Below are 22,550 nucleotides of genomic sequence, written 5' to 3' on the forward strand. Positions count from 1 at the left end.
TTCATTCTTTATATCAATATCCTTATTCGAGCTGCGCTCATACACCTGATTTCTTTCACCACCGCGCTCGCCTCGGGTCCTTCGCCGCCACCGACATCCGACCAGCTGACGGGTTCACGATCGCGACTCGACATCGTCTTCATGCATACAAAAATGCCGTCTTCACGCGCAACGCTCGCCGCGAGCTTGCTCCTTACAGGATTTCTAGATTGTGTCACTGCCCAATATTACAAAGTTGACACCAAAGGTTGTTATTGCATGCAAGGAAAAGCGAGCGTTCGCTGACAATGGCGCAGACGCGATCAAGACTACCGCCAGTACGATCGCATATGATCTGATGCTCCTCTACGAAGGCAACAAGACCGGACAAATACCCGGAATCTTACCAGGACCACCGTCTGAACACAAGGGAGACTACTATTGGTGGCAGGGCGGTGCCATGATGGGCACCTACATCGACTACTGGCACCTAACAGGCGACACGAGCTACAATGATGTAGTCATGCAAGGGATTTTGCATCAAGTTGGCGAAAATCAGGATTTTATGCCTCGAAATCACACTGCCTCACTCGGAAACGATGACCAGGGCTTTTGGGGCATGACAGCAATGCTTGCCGCCGAAAATAAATTTCCTGACCCCCCAGCAGACAAGCCACAATGGCTCGCCTTGGCGCAAGCCGTCTGGGCGACGCAAGCAGACCCTAGCAGACATGATTCGTATTGCAACGGCGGTATGCGATGGCAAGTCCCCTTTTCCAATGCCGGGTACGATTATAAAAATAGTGAGTTTGCACCTCGTCGGCCACTGAACCTGGGTTAACCCGATGTAGCCATTGCCAATGGATGCTTTTTCAACATTGGATCACGCCTTGCCCGGTATACAAGGAACGAAACATATGCAAAGTTTGCAGAGGAGACATGGGACTGGATCTGGAACGTCAACTACATTGATCATGAGACCTGGCTGGTCTATGACGGCGCCCACGTGCAACACAACTGCACCAATATCAACAAGGTCACTTTTTCATATAACGCTGCGATCTTGACCCAAGGTGCGGCGTTTATGTATAATTATGTAAGTCTGATCTCAGGTCTTAATGTATCAAACTGACACGCTCTTTATAGACGGATGGTGACAAGAAATGGGGCGACCGTGTCGACAAGCTTTTGGAGTCCATGTTGAAGACGTTTGTCCACGACGGCGCCGTATATGAGGTCCCATGCGAGGGATCGACAGGGAGATGCACAGCTGACATGATCACATTCAAAGGCTACGTACACCGCTGGCTGTCTGTGGTTGCGCAGATTGTACCGCACACGGCTGAGAAGATCTTGCCCGTTCTGCAAAAATCAGCTCAAGCCGCTGCTAACCAGTGCACCGGTCGGGAGTCAGGCCGAACCTGCGGCTTCTACTGGAGTGGCGGCAAGTTCGTCGACCCCAGTGTCGACAAGACGACGGGCGCCGGCGAGTACATGAGTGCTCTCGCCGCAGTATCCAGTCTCCTGATCAAGGAGGCGAATCCGCCCACGACGAACGCGACGGGCGGCACGTCCAAAGGCAGCCCCAATGGCGGATTTGCAGGTGGCGATAATGGGCGAGATCCGCCCAAGCCAATAACCACAGCCGACAAGGCAGGCGCTGGCATTCTGACATTTCTGCTCATTTTCGGAGCTATTGGTACATTTTGGTGGATGGGCTTCTCGGTCTGAGAACGGGCCAGGGACAATATTAGCATTAGTCGGCTTTTTTTCCTTTTCGGTACAAATGAAATTGGCGTTGGCGCGTTGGGCGTGTCTTTACATTGCAGAGTAGCCATGTCTAATCGGGTAATTTGTGCATGTACCGCCTTTGCTGCGTGAACCTCGCTTCTGTGCGCGGTTTTCCGTCCATGGTTGGTTGAGACGCATCGGACAGGACGGGATGGGATGGGATGGAATGAGGCGTCAATTGTCCCAAATATCGGGCCACGGCTCACCGAAACGCATGGCCGAGCATTGCTTCCCTCGACAAATAAGAATCCAAAAGTATCCGCCGCCGCTGCTGCTGCAGCTGCAGCTGCTACTCTACTACATATATTACCCTCGGTGTGGCTGGCTATCTATATATCAGCCCAGTCCGACGCATCTGGTCATCGGGCGAAATCTGAGTCCGCGCACACGTTTTCTGACCCCTTCATCGGCCAATAGTAGTGCGTGAAACTCGGTGGTACCTTCGCGAGCTTCGTCACTTGGGCTTGCAGCGCTGCTCCGTACACCCTGTCGACCACGGGTTGCCGATCCTACCAAGTAGAGCGGTGACGACGCTAGACGTTTGGCGCGCCCGCCAGGGGCGACTCGCCCATCAAGTTGCGCCGATGCTACCGGCGAGTGCCGGATTCAAAGACGTGCAGGCGATGGAGGCCGTTGTGCGGCGGAACGCTGTCGCGTCGGCAGGGTGGCTAGCATCAGACTTTCCGAAGGTATTCAGCCGGCATTCAACGGCCCTGAGAACCAACGGGCCGCAGACACGACGTCGGACGTCTCGACTCTACAGAGTCATGGTTGGGCGGATTAGTTCACTTGCCATAATTGAGCATCGCAGCCATCTCAAAGTTCAAGCTGCGCCCGTCAGCAACGCCTTCCTGTGGTCGGCTAGAGTACCTAGTCTGGATCGTGTAGCCCGCACGACTCTCCAGTGTCATATGTTTTCTTGCAGAGCCCTTTGTAGCCGGAACCATGGACCTCTTGATGAAGGGGTGTCAGCAAATAGAGGCGGGTCAGCCCCCACAGAGCTTTTCGTGGTCCATTTCGCAAGTAACCCTAGCCTTGGAGGAATACGCGGAGCTCTGCTCGGAAGTCTGTTAGTTTTAAATTTACCTTGTCACCAGTCAGTTCTCGACTAGATAGCCAGAGTAGAGTCAGTTCATTTGGTGCGGGACCTTCCGTATCAAACAAGAAAAAAACGGTGGCGTAATTGGGTAACCAGCACATGGCTAGCACAACGCATTGATGAAGCCAGGCCCTCCAATTAGTGTTTGAGAATAAATTGTCGCATCACTCATATATAGTGCCTCTTCTCTTGGCTCGAATTTCATTGTTTCTTGACACAATAGCCAATACTGTACTCATAGACTTGTTGGTGGTTGTGCTACGGCTTGATACACAACATGGACCCGGATTTCAGCCTCGGCCTGATCAGGGTCGTAATTCTCTTGTTTGGAGCCTATGCGCTTTCTGCATCTCTTTATAGTTCGCTGTTGAAGAAGCGGCCATCGCCAAAGGATGTCGAGGCAACCGCCGAGCCGCCTACGATATCGTCGCGGGTACCTTACATTGGCCATGTACTCGGAGTCATGAAAACTGACTTTCAAGAATACTTTGGCCGGCTATCGTATGATTTTGCTTTCGCTTTCTGTTCATTGCCATGATGTGACAGAGTGACTGACCTACTTTTTTTTGTTCTTCCTTTGCGCAGTATCAGCCAAGCTACGCCGGTATCTGTGGCGCAGCTCTTTACACAGAGAATTTACGTGGTGGACGCCTCCAACACGGAAATGACCAAACTCTTTGCCAGGACACCTGGTCTGAGTCTCACAGCCGCTTTCTGGGTCGGCTTCGGCGGTTACTTGCGCTTCAACAAGGCCAGCGAGGAGAGCATGATGACGCCTGACAAGCACCCGTTCAAGAAGGAGCTGTCGCGTCTTCTCCGCGATGAGCTCATGACTCTCAACAAGGTGCAAGAGCTTGGCGCGCACGTCCAGAAGAAAATCAACCAGGCCTGGCGTCGAACTGTTCCGAGCGACTCAAATCGGCTCAGACTCGCAGAGTGGGTGTCGGATGGCATCGCCATGTCTGTCGGCTCGGTCATCTGGGGCGACAAGGGACCCTACGATGATCCCAAATTCAGAAGCAGTCTCCGGTAAGTGTTGAGTCGCAGAAAAACAATTGCTGGAATCTTCTGAATGAATGCTTATGAACTAGAACGATGCTTTGTGGCTTGCGTCATTACTATCATCCTCTTACGCTTTTCCTGCCAAGCTCCTTTCGTCAGGCGCGAGATTATGTGCGGGCTGGTTTAAGCACGCTCGATATCCCGCGGGGGGAAGATGAAGAGGAGCAGGACTATGACGACTTGTATTTCATCGGCAAGGTGAAGGTGCTTCTGCAGAAATACAGTATTCCGCGAGCCGGCTGGAATGACTTTTCCTTCTCCCTCATCATGGGCGTGTTTCCGAACCTCATCAACATCAACACCTGGGCGCTATGGCATCTGATCGCCGACGACGAGCTCATGGCGGCCATTCGAACCGAAATCGACGGCATCGTTGAGACGGCTGATTCGGCTGTGCCGGAGAGCAGGCGCAAGAAGACAGTCGACATTAGCCGCGTGCGCGAGTCCTGCCCGCTCCTCATGTCGTTTTGGTACGAGCTGCTTCGAGTGTACGCCGCCAACTCCAACATCACGCGTCTTGTCACGCACGACTCGGTCTTCTCGGGCCTGTTTTCATTTCGCCGCAAGGCGCTGATTGTGGCCCCCATGCTGCCGCACCAGCACAGCTGCAGCAGCTGGGGCGAAGATGCCGACGCGGTGCGCCCGGACCGCTTCCTGGACGGCGAGGGCAGGGTAGACACGGGTCGGGTCAAGGAGCTCATGGCGTTCGGACTGCCCACCGTTCTCATGTGCCCGGGTCGCTACATTGTGTTCAACGTCGTGATGCTCAACATCATCAAGACGCTGTTGACGTTTGACCTTGCACCCGCGCCGGGCGAGACGCTGAACGGGAGAAGGCAGGGCGTTTGCAAACCGAAGAGGAGCATGGTCGCTGGCGTGCCCGAGCCGAGCCACGACCCAGAGCTGATTTTGACGAGGCGTATGGAAATTGACTCGGTGCATATTATATTCGAGAACCAGAAGCCTGGCTGGTAAAGAGAGTTGGAGGCTTCGGCCAATGCATTCAACGGCGCAAACGGTTGCTTGGAAGCGTGGTTTTTATAACGTGGATTCTTGTGACAGGTTTTCTCCTGTTTTGACTGATTTTTCAAAAAATGTACTTACTTGGGAGGAGGTCGTGCATCGTTTTTTTTATTTGAACGCGCGGGAGCAACATCCTTGCGTGAGGGGAGGTGGCCAAAAGGAGGATAGATTTGATGAGTGAAACGATGTAGACTCTGGATACATATTGTATAAATCATGCTTTTCGGGGAGTAATTTTAGTATAATTCTTCCACTTGAAATTTTCCGGAGAGAAATTCAGTCTTCATCTTGCTTCGTTGGTGTTGATTGCGATGAAGGTAACCGACCGAGGGACGAGGGACATGCTACCATCTGTACAGCAGTATTGTGGTGGGACAACCAATAGTGATGAAGAACAAACTGAGGGAATTCGGAAGATGATATACTTACGCTACCAAAGAGGAATGCAGGAATGAAGAGGCCCTCGATGGTCTCGATGCCTCACTTTACTGCCAACCTAGGTACACATTCTAATGGCCTGGTGAGCGCTGAGTCTTCAGGCGGGCACTCAGTGGGACACTGTGCTGAAACATCCTCACTTTAGCGGCCCTGTACCGACTGGAGGGCCCGTTGAGCCCCTAAAACAATCCCTAGATCACCAAAACAACGTGCTGAAGCGCACTAGCCCAGCGCCCCACTATCAAGATCTTTATTCACTTGAATATTTTGTTTTCATAGACAATGAAGTGACTTTGCCTTGCTTCACTCACCACTTTCATCTGTCAGCCCCTCCTTGTCCGTTTCTCGCTACATAGGGTCCTGTCAATCAAGATTATCAAGATAACACACGTCGCGTTCTTAGCACATGCGAACGCGCAAGATGAAGGCCCGAACGCGGCATACACGCTCTACCATCATCGACAGTGATGACAGTGATGACAGCCACAGTGAATCCGACGCCTCTAATACTCGCGCGAATGGTTTTCTCGATGAAGAGGCCTTGGAATCCGCAGAATCGACGACTGAGGAATCTGATTCCGACGACGAAGAAATTGACCCTTTTCCATTCACACAACTGCCGCCAGAGCTCCGTCTACGCGTTTGGACCTTATTTTGCCCTGATCTCCTAGGCGCACCGCGTGTCCTTGACTTCGATGTTCATGACAGTCTCTCGCCGTCCAGAAAAGAGCCTTGTAAGGTCATCGGCGCTGGAATGTGCCTCGAGGACCAGACTCGCGCCTTGCGCTGCGTTTTGGCTACGAATCAGCAGTCGCGGGCCATCGCCAAAGAGAAGTTCCCTGACGAGTTGCGGCTCGAGGCAGACGACGGCGAGGAATTCACACTATGCGTCAACTTGAGGGCCGATATTGTCATGTTGGAAACGGTACCTGATTTTTCCCTCGAAGCGCTGATCTTGGGTCTTCGCACGACCACGCGAGTGAAACTCGATGGCTTCTCACAGTCCATCGTCAACCTGGCCTTGCCGCTTCATGACGGACACTTTCGCGCGCATGAAACGGATGTTACTTCTTGGCTGCGCAAATTCAGATCTCTCCGACATTTATTCCTATACACAGATGAAGATAATTACGGCGAGCGCAGACTGAAGGATGACGCTTTGCGCTGGTGCGCTTCACCCCACGCTCGCCAGTACTACATGGAGACTTTTGAGAAGGAGCCAGGTTATGGTGAGGACTACACCAAGCTTGTCTGCTGGCCCGATTCCGAGAAAAGCCCCTCCTTCACGAAAATTCACGTTCCCAAGTGGCACACAAAATTCCTAGTTCAGGCACATGAGAAATCATTCGAAGAAGCGGGAGTACAAACTTATCCCATGGTCATATTTCAGACAAAATCGGGTCTAGATCGCTATGATGATTTTGTCGCGACAGATTATTTGCCTTTGAAAGTATTCGACGCCAACGAAGAAGACTCAGATGCGGAAAGTTACGAGGAAGACGCCGATGAAGACTACGAAGTCAACGATGCAAGTGAGGTAGTGGACGCCTACGAGAGCGACGGCATCGATGATGACGAGCCTGAGGTTTTTCATGAATCTGGGGATGAACATCTTGATGACGGAGACAGTGAAGAAGGAGACGGCGGCAGTGCGCCACCAAACCCATTCTCAAGCCCGGAGCCATCAGAGAACGAAGGCAACCCATCAGTACGGGGCCGCAAGCGCCGTGTTATTACCGACTCGGATGACGAGGAGGACGATGAACCTAGCGATAGACCATCAAAGCGAAAGCGCGTTCATGTCATTGAAGATTCAGACGACGACGACGACCCCAATGGGTCAGCTCCGCAGGTTATCTCCTCGGATGAAGATGAAGGCCCTGCAAAACGCCGTAGGGTGAAAATAGCCGACAGTGATGCAGAGAGCGAAGATTCTAGTGAGGAAGATGATGACCAACCGCGGCGCGTCAGACTTGCGGATCGCCTCCAAATTCGTAGTCGAAGCCGGCGTCGTCTGTCGGAGGAAGAGGACAGCGAAGATGAGGAGGATGAGGAGGATGAGGGCGAAGAAGACGACGATGAAGATGATGAGGATGAGGATGAGGATGAGGATGAGGATGAGGGTGGCCTGATCGACAACATGGCCGCCGAATCTGACGAAGATGAGGACGAAGAGGACGAAGAGGACGAAGAGGACGAAGAGGACGAATAGGTGACGCCTCCTTCGAGCTCTTGGACCTGTCTTGTGTCCTAGCTTTGTACTTGTATAATTTGTCTTGAAACGTAACGGCGTAGGAACTGGCTATAGATTCTTTTCACTTTTTATTTTCTCAGGATATGTTGCTACTGAAAGCGGAAATGGCATTAGATAGATTGGCGGCTTGGAAAGCAGAGCTACGCAATACTACATCAACGTGGAACTACACATTGTTAGTGATCAGGAGGCAATCCACACATGGCTTGATAAGCTCGCATCATCGCATTCAGCGGAGGCGTCGTCAAGATCAAGGATGATCGCTTCTCGTCTAGTCGTTCTCGATCTTGTGGCTCGTTGCTGACTTTTCTCTCGGTTCTGCTTGACTTCATAGTCACAGAGACTGATTTCAGTCGGTCATCCCACCGGTGGCAAGTCTTCTGCAGCTGCGATTATGCGACGTTAGACACGTCCGAGTCGGCGCCTTGGCCATAGTGCTCGCTGAACTTGAGGTCTCTGTAAGTTGTTCCCTCAGACGCTTACAGAGGCTCTGATGGAACACGAGGGGACTGAGTTTGGCGACAAAGACAGCACCTTGATAATGACGGATCGAGCACCGTCAGCGCAGGCAGCACGGAATTTGGAGGAGCTCTGTTAGTGAGATATCAAAGCCCTGGACCCGGGCGCTGACGGTGCCAGTCAGGGATGCTAGAGTACGAAGTGGGCGAGCAACTTTATAGCGACTAGAAGTTTCGATTATGGAGTCAGGGCGGCTTGCAGTAAACATTGAGATTGATAATTGCCTACAACGGGTATTGTACTTTTTCCCTCAAGCGTGCTTCTCGCAATCTACTGGGTCCTACGCATGCTGCATCAAGTACCGTATTCAATTCCATCTACTACAGAAACAGCTGACTACCTCCCGCCACATTGCATTTCTATGCGACAAATAATCTGCAGCATTTTCCTAACCTCGAGGACGAGGAACGCAATAAGGAGAGTTTTTCTCCTTATTAAACCTGCAGACAGTTCCGCGCGGGCACCGCCCGTCAAACTAACGCCGGAATTAGCATGATGGAGCAATGTCATATGTAAAGCATACATACTTTCCACTCGCCAAGACTGTTGCATTTTTCCCACCCTTTCAGGGATTTCTGGCATCGCAAAGTGTTGGGCTTGCATTCAGCCTGTTCCCACGATGCAGCGACGGATGCTAGGGCGAGGACAGCGACAGTAATGAGTTTCATAGTGATGCTCGAAAGTTTTATATGAGCGATGAACTCTACAGCAGTGAAGAAAAGTGGCAACGAAGAAGTATAAAATATCTGGCGGCAGCTCTGAAGTTGAGATGGTATGCTGTCTTTCGAAAGAGCATCGATGCGTTTAACCAAGACTTTACAGCGCATAGTCAGCTTTATATAATTGAATACTGTCTCAGGCCTACATGAGCTGCTCACATGAATGGGTAATGTCTGTGAAGCGTCTCTATTTTTTCCGATAATGTCTCGGACGAATACCTGGTTGTAGGCCTCAGTGGCGGTCACACCACACCCTCCAGTACTCAGCTCCTCGATGAGCTTGGCAAGTGTAGAATATCTACTCACTTCTAGGCAATCACACAGTTGATATCGAAGTTAGTGTGACGGTACATACACTGTTAGCGATTACACTGGATGCGGAAGTTTTGCTGCTTGTTGAGTTGCGCGTAAAGACAAGGCGAATGCGGACAACAGTACAGATTGTCAGATGCACTTGATAACATATTTGTCAACGCTGATGAGTGTCGCCAATGCTTTATAACATGGCTCTTTTTTAAAAGAAATAAAAAGTTAGACTACATGCAGAAAGAGAGTCCGTTTCAGACAAACACATGAGCTGCTGACGCATACATCGTCGTTTCGATGCAGCGTAATCATTTCCGTGCTACAGTACAAAGAACCAAGAGGCCAGCCGTAGTCATATTCCGTCGTAGGCAGGCGATGTGGACGAACTATTATTGATCAAGTTGTGCTTGGAGCACTTCTTTCCAGACGTCGCTTGTTAGGGCAGGGACAAGGCTCCCCGGCAGCTCGTTCCCGGTAATTGGCCGTCGTCGGGTATCTTCGTGGAGCAAATCTCGCATACAAAGTCGTTCGGGAGTGAGTCTATTACGTATATCACCATGTTTGTCGGCGTCTCGCAGACACTCTCGCATCAGCTCGGCTGGGTGGGCTCTTCCGCAAGAGCACTTACACTGGAAGATCGGCCTTTGTTCCGGCCGGGGCATCGACTGTCATGCCCGTTAAGATTCTCGCATCTCACCCAGAAAATACCAAGCGATCAATCGAGGGGCAAGGCAGCACTTCACTAAGATGGCTGGCAGCGCAATTAATATTACCAGTGACGAAGTGAACGTGGCTACTACGCAAGCTTCCACCTTCTCCTACGCCGCTAGTTAGTAAAAGTGCAGCACACGCTTGGCCAGCCTGATGCCGCGTTTTTCAGACTCAAAAAGCTGTAGTTGCTGTTAGCAATGTATGGATCTCATGCTACAGATAGTAAGGAGGTAACTAGCACCATGCGCCTGTCTACTATTCAACAATTCTGTTATTTTTAATCACTTATCCAGAAATATATGTGTATCCTTTCTGTTCCTTGGCTCGTCAACTGCGCCTTTTCGGTTTTCTCGCATTCCGTCGTGTCAGTTCAGCTGTCATCGGACGCATGACCCACGCCCTTCAGCCGCTCACTGGTGCTTGTGCTAGACTGAAATGTACCATCTGACAGAATGAGGTCGACAGCCAATCACCCAAATTGATCCTCTTCACATCCGAGATGGAGACCGGTACGAGCCCCCAGCGACGACAGTTTCAAGGCTCTTGCCACTGCGGCGCCGTCAAATACGCCGTGTACCTCACCGTGCCCCGTCCGGCCCGCGCCGCCGCCGCCGCTCTTGAGAGCCCGCCGGCCGATAGGATATACAGGTGCAACTGCAGGATATGCCACAAGTCCGGCTTCATGCACGTCCGGCCGCCCGTGCCCGCCAGCGACTTTGCGCTCCTGTCGCCGACCGACCCGTTCGCGAGCCTCGGCGACTACCAGTGCCACGATGAGCTGCTTCACTTCTTCTTCTGCCGCACCTGCGGCGTGCGCTGCTTCATCTTCATGGGCGACGGGCACGTTGTCGACACCCGGCCGGGAGAGTTTGGGCTGGGCGGCGGCGGCGAGGCGGCCGTGAAGAAGGTCTGGCGGCCCAGGGGAGCACAAGCAAGCGCCAACGTGAAGCAGGCGGGATGCTACCTGAGCGTCAACGGCCACACGATCGATCCCGGGCAGCAAGGCTTCGACATGCGGGAATGGGTCGAGCGGGAATCCGTCATGTACTACGACTTCTTGCAGGACGAGGATGCTGGACCGGGACGATACGGAAAGCCGTATCCTGGTGGATGTTATTAGAAAATGTTTATTTATTTACAAAATTGAGACTGAAAACAGTGACAGCGGCGACCCAAAGCTTCAAAGCGCCAGCCGTCAAGTGACCCAAAACGCCAGTTCTATGCCGTTAAATCCTTCACCAACACCGCAAAGCGTAGATCGTCCCGGAGAATGGTGCCCTCTGCAAACAACTCGTACGGAAACGGGCGCGTCTCCTTTGTCTGCACGTAGCCCCGTCGGACATAGTACGCAATCAGCGTATCGCGCCTGTCGATGACCTGCATTTCCATCTTCGTGCAGCCGAGCTCCGTGCGGGCGTACTTTTCGGCCTCGTTGAGCACATGGCTTCCGATGCCGCCGCCCTGCTTTTCGGGGTCTACAGCGAAGAGGCCAAAGTAGCCCATGCCGTTGTCCTTCTTGGCAATCTCGCAGCAGGTGATGAGGGTACCGCTCGAGTCGTACCCGGCGAGAAAAGTTGTGTTGGGGTTGTTGAACTTGTCCAGCATACCATCTGGTGTGATGCGCGCGCCTGTGAAGAATTCCGCCTCGCTGCACCAGCCTTTTGCTGCATCCTGGCCGCGGAAAGAGCTCTCAACGAGGGCATGGACAGCTGGTAGAGTCTCTAGTGTAACTTTGCGTATAGTGAGTGCTTGTACTGTCATTTTGGCAGCTTTTGTCGCTTTTCTCAGCGAGTCAAAGGAAAAGAAAGTGATTGGTTGCTTTTGACAGTCGGAGTTTATTCAGCTTCCAATCGTTTTATGTTGTATTAGTTTGATCGACTCTATGCTGGATTGTTGAGGCTTGTTCAGAGTCATTGGCCGCTGCTCTATGCGCCACTATGGAATACGAGAGTGTATCCAGTGCCAATAGATAAATAATTCTCGCTCTAATATGGAGAGAATATTCTAGTTGCCCCTGAGTCGTGGCCTGTCTCCATATCGGCGAGGCTTTGACTTTTGACTAGGCGCGCCCTTCGGCTTGCTAGCCCAGGCTGCTGGTCAACCATTACAGACATTGTCACAAACTTGCCAACGAAAGGGCTGAGACGAGTCAATTTTACTAGAAAAGAGAGATTCAGATGCGAATCGATGTATCTCATACAATTTGCTAGGCATCAAACAGCAGCTAGATACTATTGCTGCTATGTGCCGAACGGATATTAACAAGAAACCCACTTCACTCCACCATTTTAACTCGCCCCCAATAACCAACATTAACTTGTTACTGTCTATTGTGGCGTTCTCGGTCGAGCCGAATAGCATGATTGCCAGTTTCCACGTCTTCATCAGCGTCCAAAGACGCACGTCGATCACGAACAAACTTTGGCCACGTGTTTGTGAGAACAAGATACTTGATGCTTTTCTCGGCGTCGTCGAAAATGGTTTCGTTGAATTCGTCCGGAACGTCACCCCAGTACTGCACACGGTCCTCCGTGCCGCTAATCTCGGATGATGGTGACTCGGACGCCGATTCGACCGGCGTTGACTTTTCCCATTGCGCACCAAACGGCGTGGCAGAATCGAGGGGGCGCTTCTCTCCATACAGAGCCCGAGTCGGGCCCTCAAAAACGGCTTCCAGTCGCTTCTGCTGAACTGACGAAATATTGATAGGAAACTCGGCGTCGCGGGTGCTGACGAATTGAGCGTAGATGCGCACTGCGCGGTTGAAACGTTCGCGAACAAGCTCGCGCATGTTGATGTCGCTGCTGGGGTGCTGCGCGTTGCGAATAGAGCTTGGAAATGAATTCTTCCATTCCGAAACGCTGGTAAGGAAAGCAATATTCTCTCCAGAAAAGTCACGCAGCGCAGAATATTGCTGCAGAGGAGCCGGGTTCCGCTCGAGAACGTATTCGAGAGCGCTCATTGTCAAGATGCTCTCGTTGGAGGTGGAGCCAACCGATCCGGCCGCAGACTTCTTTCCGGTGAGGATGGAGTCGACTATGGTGCTGTCATCAGAAGATATGAGCGACTTGGCATCCTTCACGCCACGGTTGCGATTCTGGGCTTCCCATTGCGCGATGCAGTCGAGCGTCTCCTTGTGCAAGCTTTGATAACGCAACACGTCCCAGCAGGGGACGAAAATGGTGAATATTTCCATGAAAATAATGGACAAGCATATCCACTGAGGTGGAATAAAGTACTTGTTCACGGCCTCCATGGCGGGAACATACAAGGAGATTAGCCACATTGGCGTCGCATGCAGGCTGGGCGTATGTTAGTTGTGAGATCTGGCTGATCAGCGAGGCATCACCTACTTTGCAATCGTGCAACCAATGGTTTGAAGTCTCCAACCATGTGTGTCCTTGATGTTGCGAGACTTCCACAGAATGATGGGGGCGATGACCCAGGCCCAAGTGAGCTGCCACAAGCAGGTCGGCCACCATTCCCATCCACGTCCCATGGCCACAATTCGCTCCGACTCTGTTCCGTCGACCTGCGTGCCGGGGATGCCAAAGGAAGGATGAAATTTGCGGGAGATCAGATACGTGAAGATGGTGAGGAAAAGCTGAAAGAGCATGCCGCTGCCAACGAGGATAATCATCTTGGATGTGTAGTCGAGACGCTTGAACCTGCCGAAGAGCCCGGAACCCCCTCGTGGCTTGAGCCCTGCGCTCTCCTTGTTCGTAAAGCGTTCTTGTCTCTTCGCAATGTGCAAGAAACGGGCGTTGGAAGCGTGGAATAGGGCGATACCAAAGGGGAAATACGTGCCCATGATCCAATACTCGGCATCCGGGGGGGCCATCGCCCCGACAATGTACCCGATCTGTCCGCCAATCCAATACAGATGCAGCAGAGTAATGGCCGTCAGTGAGAGGCCCAATCCACGCATGCGTATCATGGGTAGATGGCGCTTGCTGATTAGGAAAGCCATGCCGCACACGACAATGACTGTCCAGATACACGTCCAGCAAGCCCACCAAATGCCGACAGCATCGACGCGTGGTCTGGGCTTACTCCCTGGCGCAACGCCGAGTTCATATCCCCTGTTCATTGTAGAAACTTGGCAAGATACTGGTAATAACCGCGTCGGTAATAGTATTTCATTCCAAAGCGGCGAATTTGTGTCGGCCTATAGAACAGGAGCGCGAAGGCGTCGCCGAGCACATATATATCAGTCGCGTAGTAAGGCCCTACAGACACAACAAGGCGAGGGATTGTTTTATTTATTTTTTTTTCTACTAGAATTAAGAGACATTGGGGTTTTATCCCTGACTGCCGTTGCACAAAAGAAAGCACGGCGATCTTCCGCCTGCTCTGTGGGTGTTTGACTTGCTTGCTTTTTCCGCCGGGTGGGGGGACTGGGGAGAAGCTCCCCCTCTTGTGCCTTGGCCAGGATTGCGTCGATCTGAGCCCTGTCGGGAGGTTTTGTCTTGGTCGCGGATCCATTCAATCGCGGCCGGCCATCTGATGGACAAGGGGTCAGAGCACAGAATGGTACCCATAGGTCGTCTTCACAAGCAGAGAGTGGAAACACAGCCAACCCAACGCTATGGCAGCCACTGACGTGCAACGTATGTTACCGTATAACGAGAATTTTCGGGAGTAGGTCAAGCTCTCGGTTCAACCTACCGTCTCGACGATTTGGCTCGAACCCCTCGTGGCGGTTGATCGCCGTGCCTCTCAAGTCCTTGTTTTCCGTAGAATCCCGGGTCACGTTGACGCAGCCGTTGAAGCGAGGGGCTGGAATGTAAGTCATTGTGGCGGAACTTACAAGGTCGTACTTTCAGCGCCTCAGTTCCTGGAACCTGAGACCTTGTCATGGTTTTGAATGTAGCGCTCAATGTGATTTGTCCGTCGGCGCTAGGAGGACCAACGATGTACCAGGGTGTGGTCCCGAGTCTTACAACGCAAGGGAAGACTTCGCAGCTAAACAGTCCCCAAGCCAGAGACAGTTGACAGGCATACAGGCAGGCTAGAATGAGGTGCGCGCCCCGTTGCTGGTAGCCTCTTGCTTCTGCTTGGCAACTTGGTTGCTTGGGTGGCATCGTCTGGAGCCATCCACCAACTGCAAGGGAATCACAGTCTTGCTGACTCGCAAGAGGATTTTCCAGCACTAGCATAACGGCATGCACTGGCGTTAGTTTTAGAGTGTCTAAGCAAATTGTAAGGTGGTGTCCGTTATCTCCTGATCAGAAATGAGACGGTCAAGAAAGTTTTCAAATTGGCGGTTTGTGTCGCCGTGCCGTGTTACACTATCACCAAACATTGTGATATGAACTAGGATTCGACCTGTCTGGTGAGCGGTGTGCGCTCCGACATAGGGGCCTGGAGAAAGGTATGAATCCGTTCATTTTCTCGGAGACTCTCGCATTTTGGGAGCATGTAATGCAACGCCGTTGGGCAGACTTCCCCTGCATTAGCGACTTGTCTTCGTGCCGCGCAGCTACTTGAGACAAAGAGCTCAGGGCGGTTGTGTCACGACAACAACTCAAATCCCTACGGTCAGGTCTGGTGTTCCTTTTGTATTCGAGCTCCGATCTCGTCGTCTTGTGCTGGGAGTAGTACCAAGGGGAAAGTGGCGCGAGAATGTCCAGAGAATAAGTAGAAATTTATTACGGGAAACGCCATCTTGAGTAGGTTACTGTACGGTACCAACGCTGCCACAAATTTACGAGTCAAAGGCCCAAAAATATATTTCACGGTACAAGAGAGTGGCTGCAAAATGAACAAAAAATAAAGAGCTACCAACGCTGCCACAAATTTACGAGTCAAAGGCCCAAAAATATATTTCACGGTACAAGAGAGTGGCTGCAAAATGAACAAAAAATAAAGAGCTACCAACGCTGCCACAAATTTACGAGTCAAAGGCCCAAAAATATATTTCACGGTACAAGAGAGTGGCTGCAAAATGAACAAAAAATAAAGAGCAAAAAATGTACAACACCCGGTGTTCGCTGGTCGTCACCGACCCAACTACTAATCTGGCGCTCAAGTGGTTATCGATCGGAGATCAGACGGGATCCAGATTTTTCACTCGGCTATGGTCGTACATGCTAGTGAGTGAGCATTTTTGCCTTATATCCTATCAAAGTTTTCAGTTCCCAAGAGAAGAGTCTGCGATGCCACTTTTTTCTATGTCAACTCCAACCCATCCGATCCCAAGTGACAGTATAGAGTAGACAGTGCAGCTACTGACCAGCCTGTCAGACCGGCTGCCTAGCCGCGTCGTGGCGACATGAGCGCCATGTGTGGTATACTTTCCCACCTTCAGTGCTTTGTCACTTGGCGTCAATCGCCCAGGTCACAAGTATCCGATAGAATACCACCAATCTGGGTTTCCAATGTCTTGATCTCTCTGTAATTCTACGGCAGCTTCGGGTAGTCCCATCATTAATGTTGCTGTCAGGGCTAGACTTGTCAGCTTACACCGCTGCGCGTTGAGATGCGACACCGTCGCGGAAGACGCTGGCGGGTTAAAAAACAGCTAGACTATGGGTATTTGGCGAAACTTCACACGCTTTTTATCCTTTTGTCTTTCAAGAAGAATGCTTCCCGGGCATGAGGCGATGTGTTTTGATTACGGACATGCTGTGCTCCATGGCATTTACTCGGAGTGGCATTTACAGAGCATCGTGCGCGCTGCGGCTTTCAAAATTCGCAATTCTTCGGTATCTATTGCAGACTCTCATCAATCATTTTCTACTCTAGCAAAACTTTTCGACTAATCAACCGTATCTTTATACCGTACTCATAGTTTCAACTTCCACCATGCTCTTTTCTATTACTTGGTTACAAAAGGGTCTCTGATAACACTATCGACCGACTTTGGGCTGGACATCCATCTCTCCCCCTCCCAATCGGCTCGAGTAGGCCATGTAGTGTGTCGGCAGTTTCGTGCTGCATGCTGGTCGGTCTGTCTGCTGTTCTTGTCGCAAACGTTGCAGCGCAAGTTCTTTTCCGCACATCGATGCTCCACATGCCCGGCTCGACAACACTTCTCGCAAACAGTGTCATATCCACGAATGGAAATCACAGCATTGTGGGCTTTGTGGTAATCATAAAGCTTCTTCAAGTTATGACTCTCGCGTCGCTGGCAAATCTCTCTGTTGCTCACCCAAATTGTACCGAGCTGCGCTCTGGTCGCCGCCACTTTAAGTCGGGCAGGTTCTGCGAGAAAGCCGATTCTCCCGGTCCGGACGAGGTCAACAATTGCGATTTCGGCTTCGTGACTCGGGGAGTCGTCGATTGTACGCACGCTGATGCGTGACTTGTCCACCTCATGCGCGCTGATCTTCTTTAGGCAAGACAACACTTGCACTTTTTGTGGCGCGTATGCCACCAATATCAGAATACGCCCTTTCCGGATGGAGTCTTTGTTCTCAAGTGGGTTATCGAACTTTTTGTAATCATCCATCAGCGGTAGTTTCATTTCGCGCGCAATATCAACCGCGAGCTGCACCACAAAGTAGGCAGATGTAGGGTTGATCTTTGATGTGCCTTGCTCTTGCTCCTCAGAGTGCAGATCCACAAACAGAGCATTCTTTCTAGACTGGCTGTGACGCGCAAACCATTCCCCGACCGCTATGGTGGCAGGACTTTCATCAGTGTGCGTCTGTATCATTCTGCCTTTATAGAGAACTTCGCATGGAAATTCGCCCGCAGATCCGTACACGCGGTGATTTGAGCGGAGCTGAGCGTCGACGCCGCCCAGTGCGGCGGCCCGTTCTAGCAACGATTTCTCAAGCTGGGCACCGACGAGAGACCTGAACTCAGATTCTTTTTCTTCAACAGTGTAGTGGAAACGGGTGTCAGTTGTGTCAACAATTGGGCCAAGCTGCTCATGATCGCCAGCAAAGATAATCGGTACGTCTTTCCATATACTGAACCCAATAAGCGCATGGGTTTCAGTAAGGCGGCCAACCTCGTCAATGATCAGAAGATTAGGCTTGCCCAAGACTCCTTTATCTTTCTACATATGATCGTGGCACTGTGCCACTGCAACAAGTGTGCCGAAAAGCGCATCTGCGCCATCCACAGCCCATTTCAGTAGCTTAGCGCCCTCTTTTTTGAACTCCTCTTCTTTTCTGTACCATGTCTGTTTGGCATTTTTCCAAAGCCTCCAGCTTTCCCGGAGCTTTTCGAGATTCTCCTCTGGTGCAGTTGCGCGTATAATTGAGGAGAGACTGTCGCAGTCCAGACGTGGATCTCTTGGATCTTCGTGCTCAACTTCTGACCTCCTTGTGTGCTGATTCAAAGCTTTGTGGAATTTGTTGATGGGCTCGTCTTTTGTTTCAGCACTTTGACTTGTTCCTACTTTACACTCATCTTGAATAAGAGCTTGCAATTCTCGATTGTAGCCATAAACCCGGCAAGCCTTCCTCCCGGGGTTGAGTAGCTTGAATCGGTTGATAGCATCTCTACATTGCTCATTCTGTGGAGATGTGTAAATCACTTTTGCGCGAACTGACCCTGATCTGTCGGCTTTTGGACGGCCTTTTTCGTACCCAGCTTCTGGTTCACAATGTTTGTCCACAACAGCGGATGCGATTCTTTGACAGAAGGTAGACTTCCCGGATCCTGGACAGCCACTGATGATGAATTTTCCAGCTTTTGTTTTTGTCAATGCCTGGGCAACTACCGCATGCTCTCCCTGGAATTTTCCGGCTTGCATATGGTCGGCAATTGCAGGAAATACTTTGTGAAGATTGCGATAATACTTCGGATCGAAAGTCTGGAAATTTAACGTATATTCCCACCAAGCCTTCACTGGCTCAGTATTCCCAGATTGGTTCAATACTTTGTGAGCCTTGCCCTCAAACCATTGCACCTTGATATCGGGTGAATACGTGAGTCTGCCACCGATTGTGAGAGCCATCGATTCGATAGTCTTGTGCAGGTTGTCGTGTTGTGCGGGCAAAGGAAACTTCACTCTGACATTGGCCACTCGAACGAAATCAGGCCACAACGGTTGCCATGGCGTAGAAACCTTGAAGAATGCTCTGGAGGACCTAACGCCCGGGGGCGGCTTGATGCGAGTGCCTGGCCACTCCACGTCGGTCCACTTCGTCCCCCGGGGGGAGAATCTGAACCATGGATTGGCCTCAACCCAGGTTTTCGTTTTTTCTATCGTGTCAACTAGGTCTCTTGAGTCGTCTGACAGGAAATCCAGGGCAGCTTGGACATTCTCGACTGGGTCCTGGGCGTTGTCTTCCTCTGATTTGTTGAACTGAGACAGAAATTGTTCCGTATCTGACATCATCGAGCCTTGAAAGAGGTCGTGAATGTATTCAGCGGCGTCGGCTGTGTCGGTGTCGCTGATTTTTACAGCAGGTATATAGCTACTATGATAATTGAGCTTGAAACGTATTTGAACTTTTTGCCCAACATCTGGCAACGCTCGAACAAGACGCTTGTCAGAGGTATCCAGGACCACGAGATACTGCTGAGCAGTGCGGGTCGAAGCATCTTTGCCGTCAATCACTTTTTGGTTGATTGTCATTTGTGTGTCTTGTAGAGGAATGACACCGAAAGCTGACGAGAGCTTCTCACACAGTTTTGCTAGAGTGTTTTTAAGTTTAACATCTTCGGCCACTGCCGCAACTTGGATGACGGTGCGCTGTCTACCATTCAAGAAGGCGTTCTTTGCCTGCAGTGGACAATACCTCGATATACCGAAGTTTAAATCAATGTCTTCGTGTTCTAGTTTGTCCCAGCTCAAGTTGCCTTGCATGTGCCGAAGCAGTCGCACTTCATTTTCAGCCGTGGCAGACCATAGAGCGAGATGTTGCCCGTTGACTGAATATGCCGACTGGATACTAAGTTTTTGTAGCTTTTCTGTTAAAGAAAGGTCTGGTTGGAGACTTGGGCTACGATCTGGAAGAATTAGAGAGCCAGTTGGTTTCGTTGCATCCATGGGGAGTGCTTCTGTAGTGGTAACCGCAGAATCCATGATATTGTTAGCATCGTACGGTTTTTGGTGAAATCCTTTCTCTTACTATCTCCTGCTTCAATCTTAGGTTCAACTTTCTGCGCTGATTCGCTCATGGTGGACGGAATAAGTTGAGCACCCGGGCTTGCCGAAAAGTCGCTGATGAGGGACTGAGAAAAGAAAGTGATATTATTCAGAATAGAATATACACAAAATTTGAACTATTGAATAGATGAGAAAAAAAAGTGAATGAACACGGCGAGGCATCGAGGAAAAGAAATAACAAAACGCGGGCACCTTATCTTGCCGTTTGCTGCCAGCTGGTAGATCTGATGCGGCAGACGAAAATAGCAACTAGCAAACGCTCTGTTCATCCTTTCAGGGAGCGAGTATTGTATCCTTCTTCTCTCGGGTTCCAGCTAGAATTTCTGACTTGGCTTCTGCTTCTACTTCCGCCTCTTTTGGTTCTTCGGGCATTCGCGGAGAATTGCGAACGCTCGAATTCTATATCGACAACTTGCTCGAACGCATTCCTCACACGCTTGAGACCGATAGAACTGTGATATATTACAGTTTTGAATCGAAGCCGACTGTTGAACGTTGTCTTTTGAGTCTTTTCTCCAAGTTACTTTGTCTGTATCAAGAGTAGAGTTAAAGGGTGACGAGCTACTAAATTCTTTGCTTCAACCACCGTGGCGGTTTACATCAAGATGTCCTAACTCTAGACGAGGCTTTCATGCTTGCCTTGAGCCTCTTGGAGATTTTCCACAGCGGTGCCCACGCCGACAAGATTGCCGTGAGTCCTGTGCATAAAATCATGGGGCCATATTTCGTGGCATACCCAAGAGCCTCGTCGGTCAAGAGCCCCGGGACGGCGATCAGAGCACCGCTCAGTGGCCCGCCCGCTACAAACCCGATGCCACGCCCTCCCATTAGTAGCCCGAACAGCAGTGAGGGATCGGCGGCCAGGTCATCGCGCTGAATCTCGCGCATCATGCTTGTCCAGGTCGAGCTGAAGCCGCCCGCGAAGAAGCCGTAGACGAGCGCGAACATGATGACGTTGGCGAGGTGTCGACTGAGGCCCCAGAGCAGGAACACGGGCGCAGCGCTGCCCATTGCGGAGATGAGAATCACCTTGGTCGCGTTCAGGCGGTCGCTCATCATGCCCAGGAAGAGCGCTCCAAAAGTTGAGGACAACGAGAACATGGCAATGAGAATCGGCTTGGTGATAGACGAGTAGCCGACATCGGTCGCGTAACTGGCCATGTACGTGCTGGGCATGACATAGCCTAGCGCCTGGATGATGATTCCAACCTGCATCATCCAGAAAGACGTCTGGCCGAGGAACGCGAGCGACACGCGGCGGTTCTGCGCTTGCAGATGCAGCGGCACGCGAGGCTTGAGAAAGACGAGCGTCGGGAGCGTCATGACGGCAGAAGCAACAGCCCACGACAGCAGGGTGGCGCGGAGGCCAAACCTACTGAGCAAGCCGCTGAAGACAAAGGGCATCACCATGCCGACGACGGACTTGCCCGCCCACATGATGCCGTATGCGAGGCCCTTTTTGGCAGAGAACCATTCGTCCATGTACTTTGAGATGGGGCTGAACAGCAACCCGCACCCTATCGAATACAGCGCACCTTGGGTAGCAATCAGGCCGCCGACGGTCGTCACGTACGCCGACGCGCAGATGCTCGCGACGGTAATCAGCAGCCCAAGAGGACCACACCAGGGGCGGAGCCGCGGGAACCAGCTCAGCGCCATGAACGCAATCGGCATCATGAGATACATGACCCCCATCTGCAGTGCCCCAATGGTGGCAAATGCGCCCGGTGGCGCCTTGATATGGCTTTCGTCGCTGGTGTAGTACTCTTGGAAGATGCCAAATGCCACGGAGTAGCCTATGTTTGGTTAGGAATACAACTAAATGTTCACGCAGGAACAATCAAAAAAATGTTTCAGCAAGGGGTTGGCTTGCCCCAGATTGGCGCTTGGGCGACAGTGCAGCAGATAAGAGCCAAGTAAGCATCGCGGCCATGGTCCGTCGGCGGGAGACTTGTTGCGCTGGAGGCATTTTCATCCAATATCTGTAGCGTCTCGATTGAGCGATGATGCTCGCTGTCGTGAGAATCGGCTTGCAACATGATGGCGAAACGCAATCAATGAGATTTAAAGATTGTGTCCAATGCAAGATTGGATTACTAGACACTCGGAAATTTTTCCAGTCTTATCCCCGGCGGAGAAATAAGTTCTAGTGAGTCAATAAGGCTCCGCGAGATGCCTCTTCGGGTCAATCATGACGGTCGCAGTGGAGACTTGAACCAGTAAGAAACTTTCGTGGATCCGACATCGCTAAGTAGTGATCGACGTTGTTTTAGGATGGATTCTTGATTATTGTCAGCTCAACGAGCTTTTGGGTTGTCCAGCGTATCGTGCGGATATGTCTGCAATTACATCTGTGGTCGCAAGATCACCATTCTGCACTGAGACGAGACACACTGAGTTGCAGTTGACAGCAGTGCTTCACACGTCAAGTACGATGATGAAGAACTTACGATACCCGCGTAAGGGTGCATGCTATATCAAGTAAACTAAGATGGATCAATACAAAAGTCCCTGCGGAAAATATCGTATCTTCAGCCTCTCCGCGAACTACTTGCCCACTTCAAGGCCGTTTCCCAT

The 22,550-nt window shown here is 51.3% G+C and overlaps 7 protein-coding genes across 7 annotated transcripts; 4 read left to right on the plus strand and 3 right to left on the minus strand.

The window, feature by feature from the left end:
• Positions 1-153: 153 nt before the first annotated feature.
• Positions 154-1,710, plus strand: V2A60_006980 (glycoside hydrolase; the record flags this gene model as incomplete). The annotated part of the gene is made up of 4 exons (XM_083258270.1): positions 154-247; positions 297-782; positions 831-1,075; positions 1,126-1,710. 4 exons carry the CDS (start codon positions 154-156, stop codon positions 1,708-1,710), a joined length of 1,410 nt encoding a protein of 469 aa, XP_083114396.1.
• Positions 1,711-3,146: 1,436 nt separating this feature from the next.
• On the plus strand, positions 3,147-4,906 carry V2A60_006981 (uncharacterized protein; the record flags this gene model as incomplete). Its single annotated transcript, XM_083258271.1, has 3 exons — positions 3,147-3,370; positions 3,455-3,898; positions 3,961-4,906. 3 exons carry the CDS (start codon positions 3,147-3,149, stop codon positions 4,904-4,906), a joined length of 1,614 nt encoding a protein of 537 aa, XP_083114397.1.
• Positions 4,907-5,813: 907 nt separating this feature from the next.
• On the plus strand, positions 5,814-7,604 carry V2A60_006982 (2EXR domain-containing protein; the record flags this gene model as incomplete). The annotated part of the gene is made up of 1 exon (XM_083258272.1): positions 5,814-7,604. The coding sequence occupies one exon, from the start codon at positions 5,814-5,816 to the stop codon at positions 7,602-7,604; it is 1,791 nt and encodes a 596-aa protein (XP_083114398.1).
• Positions 7,605-10,400: 2,796 nt separating this feature from the next.
• On the plus strand, positions 10,401-11,021 carry V2A60_006983 (GFA family protein; the record flags this gene model as incomplete). Its single annotated transcript, XM_083258273.1, has 1 exon — positions 10,401-11,021. The coding sequence occupies one exon, from the start codon at positions 10,401-10,403 to the stop codon at positions 11,019-11,021; it is 621 nt and encodes a 206-aa protein (XP_083114399.1).
• Positions 11,022-11,119: 98 nt separating this feature from the next.
• Positions 11,120-11,662, minus strand: V2A60_006984 (uncharacterized protein; the record flags this gene model as incomplete). The annotated part of the gene is made up of 1 exon (XM_083258274.1): positions 11,120-11,662. The coding sequence occupies one exon, from the start codon at positions 11,660-11,662 to the stop codon at positions 11,120-11,122; it is 543 nt and encodes a 180-aa protein (XP_083114400.1).
• Positions 11,663-12,221: 559 nt separating this feature from the next.
• Positions 12,222-19,984, minus strand: V2A60_006985 (uncharacterized protein; the record flags this gene model as incomplete). The annotated part of the gene is made up of 6 exons (XM_083258275.1): positions 12,222-13,203; positions 13,255-13,888; positions 14,570-14,680; positions 17,066-17,909; positions 18,738-19,864; positions 19,936-19,984. 6 exons carry the CDS (start codon positions 19,982-19,984, stop codon positions 12,222-12,224), a joined length of 3,747 nt encoding a protein of 1,248 aa, XP_083114401.1.
• Positions 19,985-20,573: 589 nt separating this feature from the next.
• V2A60_006986 (uncharacterized protein) lies at positions 20,574-22,012 on the minus strand (the record flags this gene model as incomplete). Its single annotated transcript, XM_083258276.1, has 2 exons — positions 20,574-21,769; positions 21,847-22,012. The coding sequence occupies 2 exons, from the start codon at positions 22,010-22,012 to the stop codon at positions 20,574-20,576; spliced, it is 1,362 nt and encodes a 453-aa protein (XP_083114402.1).
• Between the last annotated feature and the right edge of the window lie 538 nt (positions 22,013-22,550).

This window comes from Cordyceps javanica, chromosome 4 (genome assembly GCF_051103115.1).
Source record: "Cordyceps javanica chromosome 4, complete sequence".
Classification (NCBI taxonomy): Eukaryota; Fungi; Ascomycota; class Sordariomycetes; order Hypocreales; family Cordycipitaceae; genus Cordyceps; species Cordyceps javanica.